Source organism: Chiloscyllium plagiosum, chromosome 38 (assembly GCF_004010195.1).
Source record: "Chiloscyllium plagiosum isolate BGI_BamShark_2017 chromosome 38, ASM401019v2, whole genome shotgun sequence".
Classification (NCBI taxonomy): Eukaryota; Metazoa; Chordata; class Chondrichthyes; order Orectolobiformes; family Hemiscylliidae; genus Chiloscyllium; species Chiloscyllium plagiosum.
This window is the reverse complement of record NC_057747.1, coordinates 2,610,312-2,635,901: the sequence shown is the minus strand read 5'-3', so window position 1 is coordinate 2,635,901 and position 25,590 is coordinate 2,610,312. Positions and strand designations below refer to the sequence as shown.

The window sequence follows — 25,590 nt, the reverse complement described above, 5'->3', positions numbered from 1 at the left end:
CACAATACTGGCAAAGGACAACAGACCTCCTTCCCTAAAGATTATTTGCCCTTCAGTCATTTTCAAATTCCTAATTGGATTAAGAATCAAGAGTTCAGAACTAAAAGAGATAGAGAAAGATGGGGTTAGGTTCCTTTATTTTCATTCATTCTCTGAATGTGGGCATTGCTGAAGAAGCCAGCATTTACCATCCACCCATACTTGTCCAGAGGCCAGTTAAGAGCCAACCACCTTGCTGTGGGTCTGGAGTCAGGTGTAGGCCAGACTGGGCAAGGATGGCAGCTTCCTTCCCTAAAGGACATGAACAAACTGGACGGGGTTTTTTCCAACAATCAACAGTGGTTTCATAGTCATCATTAGACTCTTACACCCAGATTTTACTTTGCATTGAATTCAAATTCGGCCTCAGTGGGATTCAAACCCTGACCCACTGAGCATTACCTGGATCTCTGGATCAACAGTCTAGCAACAATACCACTAAGTTATTGCCTTTTATTTCTTGGTGGGGAAGAAAGGGTTAAATCCAGGCTGGACAAAGGATTCCCGAGCCTCTCCTGCCCCATCCAAACCGTTGTCCCAAACAGCAACGTCTCTGCCCCAGGATGGAACCGCCACGTGGAGATCACCTGCAACCCCACTGGCAACTGCACAGGTAACTCCTGGGATTTTACATTTCCCTGGGCCTTCCTTCATCAATGACCCACATTGCATGTTACTCCCAAACTGTCTGGGATCACTAAGTATCAAAGAGGCAAAGCAGTCCAGGATGCTGCCTGAGCAGTCAACAGAGTGGGCAAGTTCAGAGTGAAGACAGCGTGAGCTCCCAAATAACAGGCAATCAACAGAACAATTCATTACAGCTTCAGGGAGAAGCACGGTCTGTAACTCACTGACAGAACATCCCTTTTGAAAAGAAGAAATGGAGAACGCACCAATACCTTGATCATGCTGCTGCTGGTTCGTTGGAAGCCCATTCACAATTGTCTGGGATTCAGTGCCTTCAGCCTCTGTGAGAGGAAAGAGGGAACGAAACAGTAATAGTTAGATCGCCAGGCACCAAGTAGACACAACTTCATTCAGACTGCAACAGCAGAGGATCCATGGGAAAGCCAGATATTGAAAGCAATGAGTTGTAGCAACAGGGTGGTTAGCACTAACTCAGTGAACTCGATCCCAACAAACAGCCATTTCTTTCCCACACTTTTCATTTTCTGCTCGTGCCTTACTCTTGGCTCATTTCAACACATTTTCTGCAATGCCTAGTGTCCTACTGAACCAGATATTCCTCACACCTAACTCCAGGAAGTGCATTGGTTGTTTAACTGTAGGTTGAATCACGGTGGAGTCCCTTCACATTCCTACTTACCAACAACTCAAGGACATGAGGGACCGCAGGTGAGGCAGTAATGAAACACAGCTGTCTTCACATCTCCATTCTCTCTGTTGAGGTAATAGCCAAAAGAACTGGAGGGGGAAGAGGAGACCCTGAGGCTTGCAGCCAGAGGGAGCCCATTCAGCCCATCGCAATCCATGCTGTCTCTCTCTGCAGAGAGAGTCCCACTCCCCCAGCTTTTATTCCCGTAACTGAGCAAATTTATTTCCTTTGAGGGTCCATTCAATTTTCACTTCAACGTCATTGATCATCTCTGCTTTCCCTGCCCTCAGAGACACAGAGGGTGGTACATGCATGTATGGAATGAACTGCCTGACGAAGTGGTGGCGATGGTTTTTGGAGGGGGGGGGGGCGGTGTGGTGGGGAGAGCCTGGTCAGCATGGACTCTATGTGCTTTAAGGTAGGCCCTGAAGGAGTGTAGTGGAACAGAGGGACCTTCAGGTACACAGTTCTCTGAAAGTGGAGTCACAGGTAGACAGGGCAGTGAACAAGGCTTCTGACACACTCAGGGTTTGTGTTATTGGGAGAGGTTGGACAAGCTAGGACCTTTTTTTCTTTAGAGTGTAGGAGGCTGAGGGGGGAATCTTATAGAAGTGTATAAAGATCTTGAGAGGCATGGATACGGTGAGTGCACTCAGTCTTTTTCCCCAGGGTTGGGGAATTGAGGACTAGGGGGAATCAGTTTAAGGTTAAAGGGGAAAGAAGAGGGGCAACTTTTTTTTTTTTTTACACAGGGGTGGTACACATGAGCTGCCATTAACAATACTTAAAAGGCTTGGACAAATACATGAATAGGAAAGGTTTAGAAGGATACGGGCCAAGTGCAGGGAAATGGGGTTAGCGTGGATGGACATTTTGGTCGGCATGGACCAGTCTGGGCCGAAGTATTGTGCAGTGGTACTCTATGACTGAAGGGGGAATAATGGCAGAGCCATTGAAAAAAGAGCAAGGAGCAGAATTAACTGGATAATCATAGCTACAGTGACTCAAAATAGCCTCTTTTGGTCAAAGCAGCACTCTTTCAAGGGTTATTGAAAACAGCCAGAATAATTGTGATATGACAGGAACCCCCAAGGGTGAAAGAATCAACATTCAAACCATAGTGCTACAGGAAACAAAAAGCCATCCCACAGTTAGAAAATAAATGAATATCAACATGAACTGAACAGATGACAGTAACAGCTCCTCCCCCACCCATTCCAGCTCTATCAATGGTCTATCAACCAACACTTGCCTATTGTAGCTTCTATACAAATACACGCCACAGGTCCACTGCTTAAATGGAAGAGGAGCCAAGCCGAAATCTCAAAAATATTTACGACAGCGGCAAAATAAAACCTCCTTGGCCCTTTTAGTGCCCTTCTGCAATACGTGAGAGTAGATCGCCTCTCTCAGGCCACCTTAGGGAGTGGTCAGTCTGCAAGCCAGCAAGAGCTGAGCTCTGCTGACTGACTGTAGTGGGCCTTCCATGCCCATTGGTGGAGTGGGGAGGAGCCAGGCACCATTATGAAGTGACTCATCCAGGAGTTATGAATCACAGAGGCCTGAGGCACTCCAGTCTCATCATTGAGGTCACATGGGCGACCAACTGTAAGAATGAAATAAAGACAGAGCTGCACCTACAGACAAACACAGAGCGCGAGAGCGAGTGAGCAAGCAAGAAATAAAAAGATGGGAAATAGGCAGAGAGACAGCTGCTGACGAACAGAGATATAAATACCAGGTCGGGTATACGCGAGAAGCCTGAATAGTTGAAACTAGGCTGCCACTGCAGGGAGCAACCCACACAACACAAGACTTGGGTGTGGGAGTGGGAAAGGGTAACTGAAATAGAAATGGTGTTCACATCCTGAGATTGTTGAACTCGATGGGGAGTCTGAAAGCTGTAAGGTACCTTGGGTGGAAGATCTGGTGTTCCTCCAGCTACCACTGAGCCTCACTGAAGCACTGAAACAGGCCGGATACAGAAACGATGGCAATGGCAATATGAATGGCGTGTTGACTTGTCAGGCAACAGGGGACAGACAGCAGCATCAAGACCACATGCTGATCAGTCATGATTGTACTGAATAGCAGAGCAGGTTCGAGGAGCCAAGTGGCCTGATTAAAGTCCCACCTCCTATTTCTTTGTCAGATAGTCATAAATGCATTAGAAATGCCCAGCAGATGGTCCTTTCATTTGGGCTTGAGTATTCAGTTTCATCCAACAAGGTCCCCACATTCAACATCCTGTTGATAACAGCATGTGTTACATATGAGAAGGAAGTGGATGCCATTCAGCCCCTCGCGCCTGCTGTGCCATTTGATAAGGCTGATCTGACTGCGACCTTAACACCACTTTCTTGTCCAAGCATATACCCTTTGACTTGTGTGTCACTCAAGAATGTATGCAACGCTGCCTTAAATGACCCAGCGTTCACGCTCTCCAGGGAAGAGAATTCCACAGTCCATGAGCATCCGATAGTAAACATTTCTCCTCATTTCTGCCTTAATTTGAGTATTAAATGCCTTATGTCTACATACAATGCACCAACTGCCTTCCCCTCATCAATCTTCTTCATTACCTCTACAAAAATCTCCAGCAAGTTAGTGGTTACATTTCAAGGAGGATAGGAAGCCGAAGCGTTTGAAGTTAAAAATCACACAACACCAGGTTATAGTCCAACACGTTTAATTGGAAGCACTAGCTTTCGGAGCGCCGCTCCTTCAGCAGTGGAAGTGTTTGAACAACAGCTGGAGTTTTATTACATGATATGTTAATGTACCAGGCAGCAATGGAAGACTGAGCTATTTCCCTCCAAAAGGGCTGATGATGTCATAACGATGCCACATGATTGAGCTCTTAAAGTAAAAATCCAACATGCTTAACACAGGAAGTCCTTGAGTTATGTTCGAGAGTCCGTTTGCAAGACAAGTTGGAACACAATGCAGAACAATGGAAAGCCGCTGATCGTAAGTACAAGAAATGTTCATATTTCAGTTTTTAAAAAAAAAATTACTGACTGGTCTGTAACCAATCAGTAATTTCTTTTAAAAAAAAAGCCAACGGCATAATGTCTCCAAATCTCCAGTTTTTCAGTACCTGCCTCGAGTTAAGGGAAATTTATGGCTCAGGGCCCTGGCAACTTCCATTCACATTTCCTTCAAAATCCTTGGATGCATCTCATTCCATCTCAGTTCCTTGTCATCCGAAAGTACTAGTCAACCCGATACTTCCTCCTTCTCAACTTAGAACTCTTCTAGTGACAAGCGTTTCTATGTATTAGTAGGAACATTTACCTCTTTAGTAAAGAAAATGGCAAGCATTCACGTAATAACTCAGCACAGCCCTGCTTCCATGGTTAAATACCCTTTTTGTCCCTAATTGGCCCTATTCCTCCTTTACCACCCTTTTACTATTTATATTTTTCCACAAGACTTTGGGCCTCTCCTTTATGTTGGCTGCCAGTTAATTCTTACAATTCCTCTGCTTTTCTCATTTGGTCTCTCACTTCCCCTCTGCAACCTCTGTATTCTTCAATTGTACTTTCTACCCGAATACTTGTCATAGACAATATTTGTTTCCTCATCATAACTTCGCTCCTCATTCATCCAGGGAGCTCTCAATTTGTCGGCCCTCACGTTTTGCTTTTGCAGGAATACACTGTGAATGTGCCTAAATCGGCTGTGTTTTGAAGGTAACCCTCAGTTCGGTTAGATTTTTCTGACCGCCTCTCATTCTTGTCCATCCGGTCAGCTTCCTTCATTGAAGTTGGCTCTTCAACTGTTAAATGATTCTTACTCAGAATTGTTACCCTGAACCTTATACAACAATCACACTCAAAATGTTTCCCCGCTGACACAAGAGCCAATTGGCTCACCTGACTCCCAACAACCCAGTTTGATAGCCTATCTGTCTTGCTGGATTGAATACTGTGGGGAATATTTCTGAACACAATCCAGCAACGTTTCTCCCTCTCTGCACTTTATGCCACCACTGTCTGTTTATAATTGGGTAATTAATGTCCCTCGTTATAACTACCAAGAAAACTATCCCTAACCCTTTGTTCCTCCATGCCCTGATAAGTGGCTATTTGCTTCCCTGTGGGAATTTTAAAACACCGTCTTTGCAAAATCGTACCTCTACTACAAGTGTGTTTTTTTTTGAATGGGTGCATCTCAGTTTGAGAGCATGAACACGGAATGCAGTGTGACTAGAAGGTGGAGATACCCTCTGGGCACAATGAGCCACCCTGCTCCCCTCACAGGATGGAGACTAGAATTGAGACTTTTCAGTGAAATAGCCAGGTACAATACTATTAAATTAGAAAGGGGACAAAGCATAAGCAGTGAATGAGCCAGGAGTGAAAGACAGGATTCAGAATATGTATGACACCCTGGAGTTGAGGAATGTCACTGTCTGGCTAAAGGGAGATTACTGGGATGCAGTGGGTTAAGTTCAGGAATGGTGTTGAACTGAGAACACTGGAGCACAGGAACCCAACACAGTCATGACCACAAGACTCTGCGACAAGTGAGATAACATAGGATTGATTAAAGCAAGTAGAATAACAAATGGCCTGAACTTTGTGGAGGACACTAGGTTGGCCAAGAAGCAAGGTGTGGTGTTTGTTGCAAAGACAAAAACAAAGGCTTCCGGCTTCCTGTTGTTTGAGCTGCACTCCCAGCGTGCAGTCCCAGCGGGTAGTATGAGTACTGATCACAGAATCAGTCCGGTAGCATTATTGTGTTGGAGATGAAAGTCTGGCAGAAGATCCTCAGATTTACGATCAAACAATAAAAACACAGTGCTGGAGAGAGGGACAGTGCGTGTTGGCCTGTCCAACTTGGAGTCAATTCTAAAGGGCTGCCCCTGCTCTCAAAATAAAATTTTCACACAAACTTTCCATTCCAAGGCAGGGGGAGAGGAAGGGGTGGCAGACAGAGAGTTTGGGGTATATCACATGTCATCAACTGGCAGACAGATTGAACACAGAAAATGTATAGAGAGTGCAGAACAAGATCACATTAGCCTGAAGCAAATAGAGTCAGAGAATCATAGATATGTACAGCACAGAAACAGATCCTTCAGTCTAACATGCCGACCAGCTATCCCAACCCAATCTAATCCCACCTGCCAGCACCTGGTTCATATCCCTCTTAACCCTTCGTATTCATACACCCATCCAAATGTCTTTCAAATGCTGCAATTGTACCAGCTTCCACCACTTCCTCTGGCAGCTCATTCCATGCACACACCACCCTCTATGAACCTGCACTCCAAGGTCTCTTTGTTCAGCAACACTCCGTAGGACCTTACTATTAATTGTATAAGTCCTGCTAAGATTTGCTTTCCCAAAATGTAGCTCCTTGCATTTATCTAAATTAAACTCCATTTGGCACTCAAATGACCTTGTCTTGAAGCGCAGAGACGAGCATCCACTCCCTCCACCACTGACTCTCAGTAGCAGTGGTGGGTACCATCTATAAATGCACTGTAGAAATTTACCAAATATCCTCAGATACGCTGTTGGTTGTAACGGTCACCCAAACAACATGTATGTTGCCTTATCTGGATGCTCCTCCTTGTAAAATGACGATATAATTCATTAAGAAACTGCTGTTCCAGAGAAGACCAGGAACTCTCGTCCCTGTGCACATGGGTGATCGTTCTCTCTCTTTCCAGGACCCGGAATAAAGATGAAGGAGGTAAACTAAATTGTGTCCTTTGCTTGACTGAGGTGCGGGGGGGGGGCTGGAACAGGATGACAAAGGGAGAGTTAAGGAAGGGATACTGGCTCCATGAAGAAGAAACCTCCTCTTACCAAAATCAGAACAAAAAATGCCAGTTGCATTTTTAAGGAATCACCACCTTAAGTGTTAGCAGAGAAGCAATGGAGTGAGAATGTTGTATAAAAGGTAGCACTCCACTGGAGGCCTGAGAGCTGAATGGTTGATTAGGGGTGGAGGAGGGTGTTGGTGGATGGGGGACAGATTCTAAAATGGAAGAGAAAGATGTTTGTTGATGTTCTGCCTTCAAGCCGTCCTGTACTGATCAAGGCTCAATGCAGCTGATACATGCCAACAGGCACTATCTACCAGCCAGAAAAGAAACAGGTATGTAGTAGGGAATAACAGGACTTCGACAAATCAGGCCCTAAATCACCAGAGAAGGAGGGAGGAAGAGAAGAGAAGTCAAACAGGTTGTGTGTGTTATGTACAAGCAACTCAATCAATGCCTTGGTCAAAGCTGAGGGATATTGCAACATGTTAATGCAGCACACTCTGTCCCAAACCAGTGACACTCTAATCGTGCCCGTTGCTCATTTATTCTACATCCACGATCAGCAATATCAGCATTTTGTTAAGGACATCCCAGGATTGAAATGCAGGGGACAATCACTGATAAATGAAGGATTTGGTGTTGGGGGTAATGTACTCTCATGCTTCTAAAGGCTTAACACTGTGTGTCTTAGTGATGCACACTTGAGCAAGGGCACAGATTTACTCCCTAGTGTGTACCAAGAACCACTTCACTGGATTAATACTTGGATCGCTCACATAGTTTCCACGTTACAGATGTTGAGGAGCCTCAGCACTATTCCAAAAGACTGCTGCTGCAAAGTGTGTCGGAATTGATAGTGCAGGAAAATACGATCTCCTGGCAGTGACGCCTTCCATTGCTCAACAGCCTTTTGCACTCAGAGATGACTTCCAATACATCTGTCAATACATGGCATAATGGCCAGCCAAAGTTTACCTAACAAACTGCCAAAAGCTGTTTTGTTGATAGAAAGTTACTACTTCAGATCAAACTCCACAAAAGCCGTGTAAGCCTGCAAGTGAACTTTGAACACATTCCATTTTCATTTCACAAATGACCACCCCCCCTTGGCAGGGAGGGGGCTGGGCCAGGAATTCTGATTAAAGAGCAGCTTGTTAGCTGTGTGCCTACCTGAACTCATGGCGATGTCTGAACCTGCCTTGTACACCTCAAGATTCTCGTCGTCCCTGGAACAGAAAGAAAGGCAAAGTCAGTCCCAACCCACCTACCAACACATGCTCACTGCCATTCACTGTGAAACAGTTCACTGGAATGCTTAAGAGTGGTCATTGTTACAATGAATGGAACAAATTGGTACACAGCAGGATCCCACACAGAAATGAGCTCAAGAACCATTTTGCTAATTTAGTCAGGACACTGTGGAAAGCTTCCTCTACTATTTCCACTTCAATCATTTTAGAAATATTTTAAAAAGTAGACAAAAACCAGTTGGAGATCTCATCCCATCTCACTTGTTCAAGAATGCACTTAAACATCAGCTTAGAATAAATGTTTTAGTCACACAGATGTACTTGAAACAACAAGCTTGTCATGGGGGTGAGTGCGCAACCCACTGAAGCATCACATTAAGCTCGCCATCAAATTCACAAAGAGGAGGGTCAGTACACACAGGGCTCTATGCAATTGGAGTTGCTCATCCAGAATTAGCAATGGCACCACAACTCACGAGGAAGCAAATTCACCAAATGCCTGAAAGTTGTTACACAAGGATGATTTAGGAAAAGGCCAACTAAGGGAGTGGCAAAGCAAGGAAGAACAAGGGATTGATTACTCAACTCTTTCCAGAGAGTTAGCACAGCCACAAATGGGCCGATTGGAACTCTGTGCTAGAAGATTCTACTATTCTGGAAACTCCACAGGCCACGCTCTTGTACCCTCATGCAGCAGATGGGGAACTCAATAAAAATTATACGTTGCTGTGAAAAGTGATCTTTGACTCTGGTTGAAGAGCAGAGGGGCCACCATCTGAGGACTGAAATACGGAACAGGTGCCCCTTCATTTTATTCCCCCTCTCCCGCTCTCGCTCTCTCTCGCTCTCTCTCTCAACAGATGCCAAGCCCCAACCTTGACACGTCCGGATCAAGTGTCACTCCGGAGCTGACTTTAAAACCAAACTGCAAATCTCATTGGCTCCAACATGTCTGCAGGTCAACATGTCTTTGGGTAAGCAGCTGTGGGCATACATTGTCACTCAAACAACCTGCAAGTTGGCCACCCAGACCGGTCACAACCAAAGAGCATCCCAGTGCAGAATCAGAGGAAAACCCAGTTCAGATTTCCAGAATCTGGGTGACATGGAGGAAGCAATTCAGCCCTTCTGGGATATTTGAATTAGATATGACTGATCTGCATCTGAACTCTATTATCCACGCTCCTCACAGTATTTATATTATATATCTACCACATGTAAAGGTAGACATTACTAGTGGATATTCCAGACTGCTGTGATTCGATCTGAAGAAATGCTTAGCTATAAGCTTATGTCCCCATGTTCAGGTGGCACACTCGCAAGCACTGCTAACCTTACAGTGCCAGGGATCTGGGTTCGATTCCAGCCTCTGGGACTATGTGGAATTTGCATGTTCTTCCTACGTTTCTGTGGTGTTCCAATTTCCTCCCAAAGATGTGCAGGTTAGGTGGACTGACCATGCTAAATTGCCCATTGTGTCCAGGGAAGTGCAGGATTACAGACACGGAGGTCTGGGTGCGATGCTCTTCAGGAGAATTTGTATGAATTCAGTAGACTGCTTCCACACTGTAGGGATTCTGTTCTGGGCTTGTTGTATCAGTAGAATATGTTAGTCTAGTCACACAATCAAAACTTCTAAATCATCTTAAACACTCAATTACTCATTAATCTATAATGCTCAAGCACACATTTAATCTACACAGTAGAGACTCTTACTTTAACCCTTTCACCCCAGCATCATACTGATCATTACTCCAATCCCTAGAAGGCTAATATACCCTTGCTGAGGAGTGCTATCCAGAACTGAACGCAGAGTCAGAGAGCCAATTTAACCAGATCTGTCGTGTTACAACGGAGATTAAAAAAATGGATTCTCATCTTTCAACCTTCAGCTGATTTTAATATAAGAGACCTCTCATGGGTTAAACTATATTTTTAATAAGGAAGAAACATAAAGCTCAAATGATCACAGTGGTCGCGTGACCACAAATCTATATTCCCTCCGTTTGATCCCATCGGACCTCCAGGCTTCAGAGGTCAATGTGACCAAACCTCAATCAGCAAGTAAAGACCCTCTAAGCAACTGTGTAGTGTCAAGCTTCATAAAACCAATATGAAGTAAATGGAAGATCTAAACTGAAATTATTACTTATATCCAAAACCATCAGAGCTATTCAACATGCACCAAGAAACTTAAATCTATATCTCTTGCTTCACTTCATGCTTGCATGATAATATCACATTTTGGGTCAGGAAAAGCTCACCTGAAGCTCGCCAGCTTCAAAAGATAATGAAGTCAGACTCGGAAATACACCATGAGCTATTGTTCAAGCAGCTACTTGGTAGATCAGAGGGGGAAAAAATGAATCCATCACAAGAGTTAACCTCTCTCTCCTGTTTTTCTCAGCCTTACCCAAGACAAGACCCAATGCAAAAGAAACAAAACGGGAAAACTGCCACTCAACTCAGATATCAATAAATTTCAGCCATAGACAGTACCCCCAAGTGAGGGTCAGCGGTCCCAGCGAGGGTGGGGGGGGCCCGTGGACAGTGCTCCCAGTGAGGGTGGGGGGCCTGCGAACAGTGCTCCCAGTGAGGGTGGGGGGCCCGTGGACAGTGCTCCCAGTGAGGGTGGGGGGCCCGTGGACAGTGCTCCCAGTGAGGGTGGGGGGCCCGTGGACAGTTCCCCCAGTGAATGTCAAAGCCTTTCAGACATGAAATAGGGAATCTTAATAACACATTAGAAGACAGTAAAAAGATACACAAAATGCTACAACATAACTGATGGAACATTTTGGCTGACTTATTTCAGCATCACTCAAAGCTCGCAAAAGAGGTTCCAGTTCAGTTTCTGTTGGTGAATACAAGCACACTCAACACGCACATCTTCCAGTGCATCATGCAATCACTAACAGTGCCATAAAAGGGGTGGAAAAAATAGCTGAGAGTTTAAATTGCATGAGCAAACAAAGGTTCTGCGGAGATTGTAGATAAGTTGGCTTTACAAAGTGCAGCACCCCAGTCGTTTGACTGAATCCAAGTGTTCCAGGATTCTCTGGAATGTACAATGAGTCACCAGTGACATCATTTCATCAATATACTCCAAGCTAATCCAGTTTTCATTGCTCGATTTGGTCATGGAATATTCTAGCAACATAGCAATAAAGTCATGAGATGTTACTTCAGAGGCAAAAAAGGAGGAATCTTAAACATCTCCCAGGAGCCAAAGGTGTTTCTTAAACTGAGACACAAGAACTTTCTTTGATATAGACAGTGAACGAATTAGACCAAATCTCGGTCTAATTCCTGTCACTTACCAAACAGCTCAGTATTGATCTGGATGCACTGTTGCCCATCACAATAGTTCTCCGTGATGGGGTGTAGCATATACCCAGGAAACTATGAAGCACTTTAAAAAACAGTTAGTAAATCAAACTCAGCAGAGTACAATGTGACATCTATCTAGACTGAAGGGGAATGAGCCTGTCATGAAATACTAAGCTTTCAAGTTACTGGAACAGAGCCAAAACTGTAGCAAACATCAAGAGTTTCTCCTCTTTTCTCCAAATATACTGTGCTGTGTAGATTGAGTTATCTTCATCCAGATTCCTGCACTATTCTGACATAGTTTATACAGTTCTCAGTGACAGCTAAAGCTCCCACACTTCAAGGGAGCTGACTCACCCTCAGTCAACGCAGAATTCACAAAGACCCCCTTCTGCGCGGAGACCCATCTTCTACAGTTCACAGAAACATAAAACATTAAATAGAAAAATAAAACTGACCAACAACATTTGGGCCATTGCATCTGCTTTGTTGTGGGCTAAGATTTTGGTTATAATCTTGACTGTCATCTTATCTGTCTCCCAATAATTCTGACTCTATCTATCCGAAATTTATCTAACTTGGCCTTTGAACATCAGACTCTACCTCCACTGCTTTGAGAAAAAGAATTCCACAGCCTCATGAGCCTCCAAAAAAATGAATTTTCCTGATCTACAACGTAAAAGGAAGACATCTGGGGGGATACCATGACACAGTGATATCATCACCAAGGTAATTTTCTGAGGATGTGGGATCAAGCTGGTGGCATTTGAACTCAAGAAAACTCTGGAATTAAATCCCATCTCCTTCTCCAATGTTCTTTAGGAAAGGAAATCTGCCATTCTTACCTGGTCTGGTCTACTCCGATATGTGACTCCAGACCCCGAACAGTACGATTGGCTCTTAACTGCCCCTCCCTCAGAAATGGACCACCAAGTAACTGAACGGAGATTAGAGGTGGACAACAGAGCCACCCACATCCCATTACTGAATAAAAAACAAAATTTGACTTTTAACCCTGTCAAGCCCTCTCAGAAACGTACATACTAGGGGGAGGCAATGGCTTAGTGGTATTATCATTACCCGGGTCCCTGGACTAACCTTCTAATGTTCTGGGGACCCAGATTCAAATGCTGCCACAACAGATGATTGAATTTGAATTCAATAAAAAAATTGGGATTAAGAGTCTAATGATGACCATGAATCCTTTGCTGATTGTCTGGAAGAACCCATCTAGTTCACTGATGTCCTTTATGGAAGGCAATTGCTGTCCATGCCTGGTCTGATCTACATTGGGCCTCCATACCCACAGCAATGTGGTTGACTGTTAATTGCCCTCTGAACAATTAGGGATGGGCAATAAATGCTGGTCTAACCAGCAACACCCTCATCCCGTGAATGAATAACAAAAATTCACTTCTCATTCCGCTAAACTCCAACAGATGCAGACCAGTCTTTCCTCATCAGATTAAGCCCTTGATCCCAGGAATCATTCCTTCTCCAAGCTGTACCTAACATAATTATATATTTGCTTTCAACTCAGGAGTCTGAAATTATATATACAGTATTCCAGATATGATCTCCAAAACTGCAATTAAACTTCCAACAGTCTCTCTCGCTCCCCTTGGAACACAGCAGGCCCCCTCATACACCCCTAGCCCAGGCTGAGGGAGAAGGAAAGCTGCAGTGCTCTGACTGAGCGCTGAGTGACAATAAACAGTTTGTGACAGAAATAGGAATCATTTCCTAATAACGAGCCAAGTGTCAGTACCAAGCTTGTCAGCAGATGTACAGCAGGCAATCAGCACATCCAGAAATAGAGACTCACATTCTCCACATACCACAGCTCAGGAATGAAAACAAGGGGGTCAATTACCCCAGACAGGCTCCTTGTCAGTCCTTCACTTGGACCAGTTTGAATCATGGAACAAAAAATAAAACCAGCTCAGCCACAGTCCCAAGTCCACCTAAGCCCCATCACAGACTGTGTTCCACCCACCACTTCTTCTGATGGAACATTCTGGATTCATGCTTCTTGACCTTCAAACAGCAGTAAATGGTAAATCAGATCCTGTGGTTCCACTGAGCATAAGCCACCTAAACCTGAGCTCCACAGGGAACAGTTTTATTCCCTGCCCTCCAGCCCTGTGCCAGGGCCATTGAGTTTTGTGGACATTGTGGATAGACAGGGATTGGCATTGGCTCAATGGATCCACATTCACCACATCACTCCTGTGGTGTTTCCTCAGGAGTCTAAACAGAAGCTTTAGCACACCACTCTCTTTCTCGCACCTCTCCCCCCTACTACCCACCCACAGCCATACACAACATATCCTCCGCATGTACCTATACACACATTATCCTGAACAAACTCCTGGAAATGTTAAAACTGCAAAAAGGAAGGTTAAAATTTTCGACTCTCATCTGCACCACATATAAGCCACCCAACCAGTGGGATTATACAGCTGAATACGTTTCCGAAACAATGGTTAATAATGGAAAGCTGCTGCTCCAGTACAGATCTCTTGGAGAGATGAGAAAGCAAATGGACTCACATTTGTACACAGCATCCTTTAAGACATCTATTGTAACTCTAGGAAAACTGTTCCCTAACAGCATCTTCTCAAGGACAATAAATGCTGATGTACCCAGCAATGCTGACACCCCCAGAACAAATAAAAACCAATACCTTCCCAGCTGGAACTTTGATTTACTTGCACATCTTTCATAGCTCAGGACAATCCTGAAGCACTTTACTGCCAACAGGCTTTTTGAGGCCTAGTTGCTTTTGCAATGCAAGGAACTCGGCAGCAACTTTGGACACAAGATCCCATTGGCAGACCAATTTGTGCACCGCATGATCCCAATAAGCCACAGTGAAACAACAGGAGCAGTGAAAAACATCCCACTGCCGTTATTCGTACAGTGCCGTGGGGGTTCTCTGCCAGATTCAGGCCCGGGTTGAGGAGGAACTACTTCTCCCAAACTTTTGTGAATCGAAAGAATTCCCTGCCCATTGAAGCAGTTGAGGCTACCTCATTCCATGTTTTTAAGGCAAAGATAGATAGAGTTTTGAACAGTAAAAGAATTCCAGGTTATGGTGAGTGGGCTGGTGGTCGAGCTCATTCCACAAAAACATCAGCCGTGATCTGATTGAATGGCAGAGCAGGCTTGAGGGGCCAGATGGCCTACTCCTGCTGCTATTGCTTATTGACCCAGGAGGCGAGATGGAACAGAACAACGGACAAGGGTCCAAACTTGGGCCTTCACACAGAGGTTTGTCCAGCTTTCGTCCCTGGTTTGTTGTCTCAGTGTTTCAACGACTGCATAAAATCAACAATGAACTGAAGTGCACAGACTCAAATGAGTGTGAAGAGCTGGTTGTACAACAACACCAGCCGCCCTGGCAGAAGTAGACAGCTTCTAGGGCCTTACTTCAGGTTCCATTGGAAACACCATTCCAGTCCCACTACCATATGGTGCCATTAAAGGCAGGGACAGGGCAGGGTGAGCATTACGCAGGGCTGTGACCTATACCATGAGGGCACAGGCTTCACCAGTGGAGGGTGGCCTCTTGTTGAGAGGTTCTGGAGACTGCCAGCTCCCATCCTGATCTACTGCTGGTCAGTTAGCTCAGTTGGACGGATAGCTGGTTTGTGATGCAGAGTGATGCCAACAACATGGGTTCAATTCCCACACTGGCTGAGATTACCATGAAGGACTCTCCTGCCCAACCTCTCCCCTCACTTGAGGCATGCTGACCTTCAGGTGAATAAGAAAGCGGCCCTATGGTATGGTGTAACTTTACCTTTATTTCACCATGATCTATTGGAGACATTGGGAGGGACCTGGGATGAGATGAAAGTTGCTTTTAACAATGGCTCTACCAGCGAGTATCTGTGAAACAAATGACAACTGCCAAAGTTCAGGACATTGGTAAGAACACACTGGAACATCAGCCCACCCACACCACCATTTTTGTTTCCCTTTCCTGTACCACCTCTATCATCATTCAATTCCTCTGCCTCAACATATTCCTTACCAGTTGGAAATTTGTGACCTGGGACCACTGCCAGTCTCCGCCCTTTAAACACTCCCAAAACAAGCAGTCTGTGTGGGCTAAACTGGTGATGCTACTATCTTTATCAGAGTAGACATCTTGTGCTACTAAAGTCCCTCCAGCCGAGAGTGGAGAGCAATAGTCCATCAGCGTGGCACTTTGACATGGTACTGGGATTTGTACCTAGACTTTCAGGTTCACTGGGCTCTCGAGCGGAGATCAACATTGTCTTGCTCGCCAACAGTGTCTTTTATTCCCAATTAATTATTCTCTCTCTCCTTAGCCATTGCCCAGCAATGACCATTGCTCTCACTTTCAAACTCATTGACTCATTAACAAACGCAAACACTGGAGCTCAGTACATCTGTGGAAGAGAGGAACAGAGATAAATGTTTCAAATCCGATACGATTCTTCAACGGCCTATGCTCTGAAGATGACAGATCAAACCGATTAAGTCTCTCTCTCTCTCTCTCTCTCTCTCTCCCCTCCCTCCCCCCCCGGATGCTGCCAAACCTGTTGAGTTCCTCCAGCATTCTGTGCGTTCCTTTCAGATTTCCAGCGTCTGAGGTGTTTTGCTTCAAATTCTATTTCCTCCACACCCCATTCCATATTCTTCCCTTCTCACCTGGAAGCCCCCCATCTCCCGCTTGGTGTCTGGTGCCTTACTGTCTTACTGTAGCCCATGTCTATCGCTTCTACACCTTGCATAACTGGTCAAACATCAGCAAACAAACAATCAACTACAGAAGTATCGCAATAAATGCCAGCAGACCACAAGGGCCATAGAATATTGACAAGCCCAGGGACTGCAGCTGATTTACATGCACTGAACCAGGGAGTCATGAAAGCCTGATACATACCCTAGTTAGGATCTGGTACAGTAGTCACAGGCTGAGAGTTGTCTGGGCTGTCCAGTGTAGCCATGCATCAGGAAATCCTTTTACACACTAGATTAGTGGCAAAGTCTGCCTTGATTGGAAAGACGATCTTATATTGATGCTACAGTGCTGTCAATAGCCCACTGGGACATGCAGTAATAGTAAACAAGTCACACCATGAGGCAGTCCAGTGATACCTTACACCCGTGCCACATTTATTTTGAGACTTCAAGGACACAATGACGGCTTCTAACCAGGCCAGAGGAATGTAAACTAACTCTCTGATCCACAGCATGACGCCACCAAGTGCAAATCGTGACCCTGCCTGCCAAATTGGGAAACACAGGCAACAGACTGCGGGCGCAATGCCACCCATTCAGGGGAGCCTGCCCTGTGCCAGGCATTTTTATACTGCCAGTCCACTCAACCCACCCTATCCAGTTGTAAATTAATGCCATCCATTTACACTGCAAAACAGTAACGTTCACTAAAGCACAAAGAGCACAAGATTATACACAAGGGTCTCAGTTACTGTCCTAACTCAGCCCCACTGGATACAAAATTAAAACAGCACAAAGTGGAGGTGGAGAAGAGTTTAAGCTGCATGTTAGAAGTAGACTGCTTTCATTGTCAAATAGATTCCAACATCTAATGCGCACGGTGAGGGAAACAGCATGAAGACTTTAACATGCATCACGTGCAGCTTGTAACAAAACCAACAATCTGTTCTCCTCTACCAACACAAGATTGTCAAAACCCTTTTCACAAAGGCCCTTTAGGTAGTTGACAATTGTTTTCGTCAAAGAAACAAATCACATCTATCTTGTAACAGGAGAGGCCCGTTCCATACCTTGGATTGACTTTGTCAGTTAAAGGAGGCATTTTCTTTTCGATGGGTAATTCTTCAGCTTGCTACAATTGCACTGTGACGTTAGATTTGGCCTGGATGTGATTACCGGCTTGAAAAGGGAGATGTTGTGCTTTCAATGACTGCTCATTTGATTCACTGGTGTTGGATGTGAAAGCCCCAGATCTCAGCTGTCAGCTTTAAGTACCTCAGCTCCTCCCACCACACTGCTTTAATTAGGCTCCTTCATACAGCCTGGCTGACGTCTTTCTCACAGGATTCCAAAGGACAAATACCCAGAGATGGCTGAAATGTTTCAATAGCCTGTAGTCTGTTTGATCCGAATGGGGAAGGATGATCTCACACTTTGACACAATGTATGACAAGGGCTGAGGTATGGACTGGTCAATAAAGTTTTGTTTGTGTTGAGAGTAGATTTTCTGTGACAGACGCTAAGGGAAGCTGTGCACAAAGAAAGCTCAGCTTGCCTGGACCCTGATCCAAGCGATAGATGCTTTATTCGTACCACAGGCAATGGGGGCTAGGCTAACGTTGTGGGAACATGGGTTCAAATCCCCCCACAGCAGATAGTGAAATTTGAAGCTAGTTAATAAATCTAGACTTAGCTAAATATTGACCAGATATACAGCCATGTGGTAGACCCTTATGCCCTGAATTTCCCAGCAAGCCACTCACTTGTATTTAACCGCTACCAAAACAGAAACAGAAATTGGCTGTTTTTGTTTCAGATTTACAGCATCCGTACTTCTTTCAGTTTTTTTTGTCGTACCGCTATCAAGTCTAATAAAAGGAATTAAACCAGACTGACCAAAGCGCTGACAATGACAACAGAATACAGAGCCCTCTTGATACCATAAGAGTGTGGGCCAAATGCTGGCAAATAGGATAAGAGTAGATAGATGCTGAACGGCTGCTACAGACTCAATGGGTGGAGGGGCCTTTTTGCCATGCTGTAAAGCCTCAATGACTCTGTTTAGAGTCCTCCTTATGAGCATCTGATTCAATGAAAACGACAATATTGCAGATACCATCAGCACCATCCTGTACCATGTACAGGGTAGACGCAGCAGAGGTGGTGGCACAGTATTCTACAGTTGACCGGGGAGATCTCGATATTGCATTTGGACCCTATGAATTCTCTCAGCATCAGGTCAAACATGGGTGAGGAAACCACTTGCTGAACACCACTTACTGTCTCCCTCCTCAGCTGATGAATCAGGCTCCATGTTGAGCAGCACCTGGAGAAAGCACAGAGGGTGGCAATTGCCCAGAATGTAGTCGAGGTGGGGACCTCAATGACCATTACAAGGAAGAACCACAACTGACCAAACTGGCTAAGTCCTGAACGACATAACAATAAGAGGGAAAACCATACTTGACCTTATGCCAACCAATCCATCAGTGGCAGTTCCATCTGTCTATGACAATATTGATAGGAGTCAAGAGTACAATGGTGCCAGACAAGCACAACAGGTCAGACAGCAGGAAAAGCCTGATGAAGGGCTTTTGCCCAAAACATCGATTTTCCTGCTCTTCGGATGCTACCTGACCTGCTGTGCTTTTCCAGCACTACTCTAATCTTCAGCATCTGCAGTACCCACTTCCGCCCAGTATTGATAGGTGTGACCACTGCACTGTCCTTGTGGAGACAAAGTTCCACATTGAGGATAGCCTCCATCGTGTTAGGTGACACTGTGCTAAATGGGACAGATTTTAAGCAGATCAAACTACTCAAGACAGTGGGCCAGCAGCAGCAAAATTGTACTTCAATATGATCTGAAACCTCAGGACTGGTCATAACCCCCACGTAACATTACCATCAAGCCAAGGGATCAACCCTGGTTCAATGGAGAGTACAGGAAGGCATGGCAGGAGAAGCACCTAAAACTGGTGAAGCTACCAAACATGTGGGCCAAGCAGCAGAAGCAGTCAGTGACAGACAGCCAAACGATCCCATAACCAATAGGTTAGATCGAAGTTCTGTCGTCCTGTCACATCAAATTGTGAATGGTGGTGGATAATTAAACAATTTGCTAAAGGAGGAGGCTCTCTAGTTATCCTCAATGAAGGGAGAGCCAGCTCAGTGAAAGAGACAAAGCTGGAGCATTTGCAGCAATCTTCAGCTGGAAATGCTGAGTGGATCTCTTCAATTAGGTGGCCCCCTGTATCTCAGATTCCAGTCATTGGCCAATGCAATTGATCCCACACTAACACCAAGAGCGAGCTGGAGGTACTGGGTACTGCAAAGGCTGTGGCTCCGACACCATCCAAGCAATAGTACTAAAGACATACGATCATAGAATCTCTTTAAGTGTGGAAACAAGCCATTTAGCCCAACAAGTCCATACCAACCCGCCAAAAGAGAAACCCACCCAGACCCATTTCCCCTAATGCACCTAGCCTACACATCCCTGAACACTATGGGGTAATTTAGCATGACCAAGCCACCTAATCTGCACATCTTTGGACTGTGGGAGGAAACCCACACAGGCACGGGGAGAATGTGCAAACTCCACACAGACAGTCGCCTGAGGCTGGAATCGAACCAGGTCCCTGGTGCTGAGAGGCAGCAGTGCTAACCACTGAGCCACCGTGCTGCCCTAAACACGCTCCATAATTAGCTGCATCCCTAGCCAAGCTGTTCTAGTCCAGCTGCAACACTGGCATCTACCCAAAATTACACAAAGGGCTCAACTCAAAAAGGGGAAGGAGTGTAACTGCTCTGACATCAAAGCCACAAAACAGAGAGAATGTGGCAACAAAGAGCCCTGGCAAAACTGTAGCTAAAGGGGAATTAGGGGAAAACTCTGCACTGGCTGGAGTCACAGCTGACACAAAAGGAAGATGGTTGTAGTTGTTGCAGACCAGTCATTTCAGCTCCAGGACATCCTGGAGTTCATCTGGTACGTATTTTAGTTTCAGTTACCTGTTAAGAGATGTTATACATGGAGGAGGAGGAACTTGAGCTGGCCTTCTGACTAGGTAGCGATATTACCATGGTGCCAGAAGACCTCATACAGTTCCTCGGGGTAGTGCCCTAGGCTCAACCATCTTCAGTTGCTTAATCAAAGACCTTCCCTCTATTATAAAGGTCAGAAGTGGGATTTTGGCTGCTGCTTGCACAAAGCTCGGCACCATTCATCGCTCCACAGATATTGATGCAGTATTCGTCCAAATTGAGCAAGACCTGGACAACATTTAGTCTTGGACTGGTACATGGCAAGTAACACACATGCCAGGCAATCACCATCTCCAATAAGAGACAGAATATAACCATTGAATGCAAAGCAGCAAAAAAAAATTACCAATGGCATTGTCAAACATCCCAAAATCAATATCCTGGGAGTTACCATCGAACAGACACTAAACTGAACTAACCATATAACTATCATAGATCATAGAATCCCTACAGCGCGAAAACAGGCCCTTCAGCTCAACATGTCCACACCGACCCTCTGAAGAGTAGCCCACCCAAACTCATTCCCCTACCCTATTACTCGACATTTACCGCTCACTAATGCACCTAACCTACACATCCCTGAACACTATGGCAATTTAGCATGGCCAATTCACCTAACCTGCACATCTTTGGATTGTGGGAAAGAACCCATGCAGACACATGGAGAATGTCTGTGTGAAGTCAGCACAGTCGCCAGAGATTGGAATCAAACCTGGGTCCCTGGTGCTGTGAGGTAGCAGTACTAACCACTGAGCCACCCCAAGTATTGTCACTGCAAGAACAGGACAACCCAGGGAATTCTGCAGCAGGTAACTCACCTCCTGACTCCCTAAAGCATGTCCACCGTTGCAATTGAAGAAGGGAGGAAACTACAGACCAGTCAGTCTAACCTCAGTGGTCGGGGAAAACTATTGGTAGCAATTCTGAGGGACAGAATTAACCTGCACTTGGACAGGCAGGCATTAATTAAGAACAGTCAGTATGGTTTTGTCAAAGGGAGGTCAGACATGATTGAATCTTACAAAGAGGTGACCAGGTTTGTCGATGAAAGCAATGCATTTGGTGTTGCATTTCAGCAAGGCTTTTGATAAGGTCCTGCATGGGAGACTAATAGCGAAGTTACAAGCCCACAGGATCAATAAAAACTCGGCAAATTAGATTCACAGTTAGCTGGGTGGCAGGAAGCAGAGGGGATGGTCAAGGGCATTTTTGTGACAAGTCAGTGTCCAGTGAGGTCCCACAAGCAGTAGTGTTGGGGCCTTTGTTGTTTGTGGTAATGATTTAGACTTGACTGTAGGGGGCTGGATCTGTAAGGTTCCAGGTGATATGAAAACAAGTGGGTTGGTAAATAATAGGGATAGCAGGAGGATAAATGGACTGGTCAGATGGGGTGATCGTTGGCAAATGGAACTCAATCCAGATAAACGTCAGATGATGCATTTGGGTAAGATCCCAAAAGAGTCACTCAGAGTTTCGCTCCGCAGGAAAAAGGCTCAGAGAGCTGACTGAGCACCAGGCCACATTCTCCAGTGCAGTGATTTCAAGCTCCTGACCAACATTTACCACCTTTCTCCCCTTACCAGCTCTGCACTCCAGCATCACACATTCACCAATCGTCTGTGCAACTCCTCTGGTCCCCACCCTCAGCTCCATCACTGGTGACCACAGTCTTCCATTTCCAGACTGGAACTCCTCAAAATTCAGTCACCATTCCCAACTCCTTTCATCCCAATGAATTATATCTCCCTGCTTCTCTTCAAATCAGACTCTTTGATTCCTGGAATAGCTACTTACGTCAATTCCTGGCCTTACACAGCTCGGCATCTATATTCCTCTCCCACTCCATGAGTCAGTTTGAGCTATTTTACAAGGTTAGGAGATTGCTATTCTCAGACTTTGCTGCACTGGGTACAAGTCACAAGAGGAGGGAAAGGGGAGGCTATTGTCTCAGCCCCAGGACTGATATCAGCCTTTGACTGGGAGAATACAGTCAGCTAGGCAAAAGAGAGGACTGCAGATGCTAGAGATCAGAGTCAAGGAATGAAGGGCTTTTGCCAGAAACATCGATTTTCCTGTCACTCGGATGCTGCCTGACCAGCTGTGCTTTTCCAGCACCACTCTGATCCGGACTCCGAATACAGTCAACTGCCTAATGCAATTACGGTTACCGTGCTGGAGAATGACAGACCTTACGTTCCCATACTCCCAGGATGTTCCAAAGCATTTTACAAACAAGAAGATGCTCCTCAAAGGGAGACAGTTTGTACACAGCAAGATGCCAGAGAAAGGAGCAGATAGTCAGATTGTGACTTTTCACAACGTTGGATTTAGAGATAACACTGGCCTGCATACCAGCAAAAACATCCTACACTTCCTTGAAACTTTACCAAAAGATCTTATCTATCCAAAGAGAGAAGGGACCTCGGTTCAATGTCCCATCTGAGAAACAGCGCTCATGATGGTGTCACATTGCCACAATGAGTGTCAGCCTGAAGTACGTGCTCAGGCCCTTGAGGATTGGAGTGAACTGAAGCACCAAGCCTCAGTGTGAAGCTCAATGACACTGCTGACTGTGGACCCCTTGCCCCCAAACACTGCTGACCTTGATACTTCACTGTCTGGAGGGAGCATGAAGAAAAACAAAACACTGGCCTAGTGGCTATCTTGACCACTCTATTCAAAACATGAAATGCAGAAATGTTGTTCCCAATGTCTGTGACATCCAGAACCAGGGGGTCACAGTTTAAGGATGTGGGATAAGTCACTTAGGACTGAGATGAAAATTAATTTCTTCACAGAGTGGTGAGACGCTCTCTGGGTGCCACAGAATGCAGTTGAAAACAAAATACATTGAATGTTTCTAAGGAGTTAGATATAGTTGTTAGGGCTAAAGGGGTCAAAGGGTATGGGAGAAAGGGGACTGAGTTGGATGATCAGCCATGATCATATTGAATAAGCTAGCAGGTTCAAAGGGCCAAACGGCTTACATTTGCCCTTAACTTTTTTTTTAAATAGAGGCATGGCACGTAAACCATTCTGGAACAGATCATCTAATGGGCAACAACCTCCATGAAAAAAGGACCATTTGCCAAATACGTGAGAGGAGGGAAAAGGCGATGTTACACCTCAATAAAACCAAGATGTTGCCCAAAAGCTCACTGAGGCTTTGCCAAGCCAGCGGAGGGATAATCTCAAAATAAAGAGTCAGGCTATTCTGGAGTGAAATCAGGAAGCAGCTTATCAATGAAAGGGTGACATTAATCTACCTCCCTCTTACCCCTCTACCCTTCCCCCCAAAATAAGTATTTGGATGGGCAGAGAAGAGGGGTGGGAGATGTGATCAATTGAAATGTTGATTACAGTGATAAGATTACAGAGGCACAGATCAGTTGTGATCAGAGTAAATGGCAAGACAGATTTGATGGGCTGAATGACCCACATTTTATCCTATGACCCGTGCCTTTACAAAAGAAAATGAATCAAAACGAGTTAACTTTGAATTGCCTCTCAATCTATGTAGGGATGAAGAGGAGCGTATTTGTGCTGTCTCATCCTTCAGCTCAAAATCCATCAGCACTCCAAAGTTGATTCAGAAAACCACTCCAAGCAGCCAACATTCACCCTATCAACTCAACCACCATCAGTTCAGAGGGATCACTTGAAAAGCCACAGATTGGCCAGCTCTGAAAAAGTAGCAATAAGTGGACGTAACTGCTTCAAAACAAAAGATAGCATCATTCATAAAAGACCAACAGGTCGAGAGCAGCCTTGAATATAAAAGGCACGCATAGCAGAGGAGTTACGCCAGTGGGACATGAGCACATCATAACTGGAGTTGCATTTATCCACAACACGCAAATCAGCATTATTACAGCAAAACAACCCAACAATGCAACTTGTAGCAGTATTACTGAAGAATGAGGAGGAATGGGAATTTGAGGGGTGCAGCTTTTACTTTCTGCTGTAGATTTGGATTTTTTTTTATTCCTCGTTTGGAGGAATCATCGACCATTTTGGAGTCCTTCTGTTTCTGGTTTTCAAGCCAAATACACTTTCTCTTGGATAGGTCACAAGAATCGTAAATATGGAAATAAAACAAGCCGCAGAGACTTAAATTCAACTTTACAAGGTCTGCTTCTCTTCACTGGGAATTTAACCCCTGATAAATCATGTTAACTGAACTAGCCTTGACCCCAGCTGGCACGACAGTCTACATTCTACAAGTCGCTGTGATCTGGAATGCATTGGCTGAACGGATGGGGGAAGCAGATTCAACAGTAAATTTTGTATGGAATTTGATAAATACTTAAAACGTTTTTCTCTTCAAGTCCATAGGGCAGTGGGGGATAGTGAAAAGAAGGGGAGTGAAACTAACTAGACAGCTCTTTCAGCAAACCAGTACAAAGGGCAAAACTGACTCAATCTATGGTGTGTCATCCTATAGTCAATAAAGTTGGAATTGCAATGGTTCTAAAAACTTCAAGCAGTCATGATACTGAGGCTGCAGTAATTCAATTACTTAAAAGCTATTTTAAAACAGATTTAGATGAGGGCACGTCGATATTTAAAAGACCACTGGTCTGACCATCTTCATTTGTCAAATATCTTCCTTTAGATGCTGAGCAGCAATTCCTCTATTCTCAAGCTTAAAACACAAGATATTGCATTGGGTGCATGGAATATTCAGTCTAACCAACCAATCTATGCTGGGGTTTATTCCATCCTTGAGCTTTTTTTTTTATAAAAATCACTTATGGGACATGGATAGCGCCAGCTTTTCTTCATTCACTGGGTGTTGCTGGCTGGCCAGTATTGATAGCCCATCCCTGTTTGCTCTTGAGCTGCCTTCTTGAATCGCTGCAGTCCACCTGTCATTTCTTTGTTGTACCTTCCTAGCGATTGATACAACTGAGTGGCTTGCTAGGCCATTTCAGAGGGCAGTGGAGAATCAGCCACATTACCATGGGTCTGGAGTCACATGTCAGCCAGACCAGGTCAGGATGGCAGATCTCCTTCCTTAAAAAAGTGAACCAGACTGGTTTCTCCAACAATTGACATCAGACGACTCTTAATTCCAGATTTTTTTTAAAAAC

General features: G+C 44.9%; 1 protein-coding gene across 28 annotated transcripts in view; it reads right to left on the bottom strand.

The window, feature by feature from the left end:
* LOC122541752 (sorbin and SH3 domain-containing protein 1-like) overlaps window positions 1-25,590 on the bottom strand; it is a 327,865-nt gene that overhangs the window by 148,251 nt on the left and 154,024 nt on the right. For 8 of the 28 annotated variants that reach the window (XM_043678662.1, XM_043678663.1, XM_043678674.1 and 5 more), the window contains exons 1-3: window positions 17,521-17,749; window positions 8,328-8,383; window positions 939-1,007 (exon numbers count right to left, since the gene is read on the bottom strand). In XM_043678662.1, the coding sequence (XP_043534597.1) occupies window positions 939-1,007; window positions 8,328-8,383; window positions 17,521-17,552 (157 nt within the window). In that variant the 5' untranslated portion in view covers window positions 17,553-17,749. Of the gene's footprint in view, window positions 1-938; window positions 1,008-8,327; window positions 8,384-16,652; window positions 16,852-17,520; window positions 17,755-25,590 lie in introns of those variants that run through there. The other 20 variants (XM_043678675.1, XM_043678676.1, XM_043678683.1 and 17 more) reach the window with 11 other exon arrangements.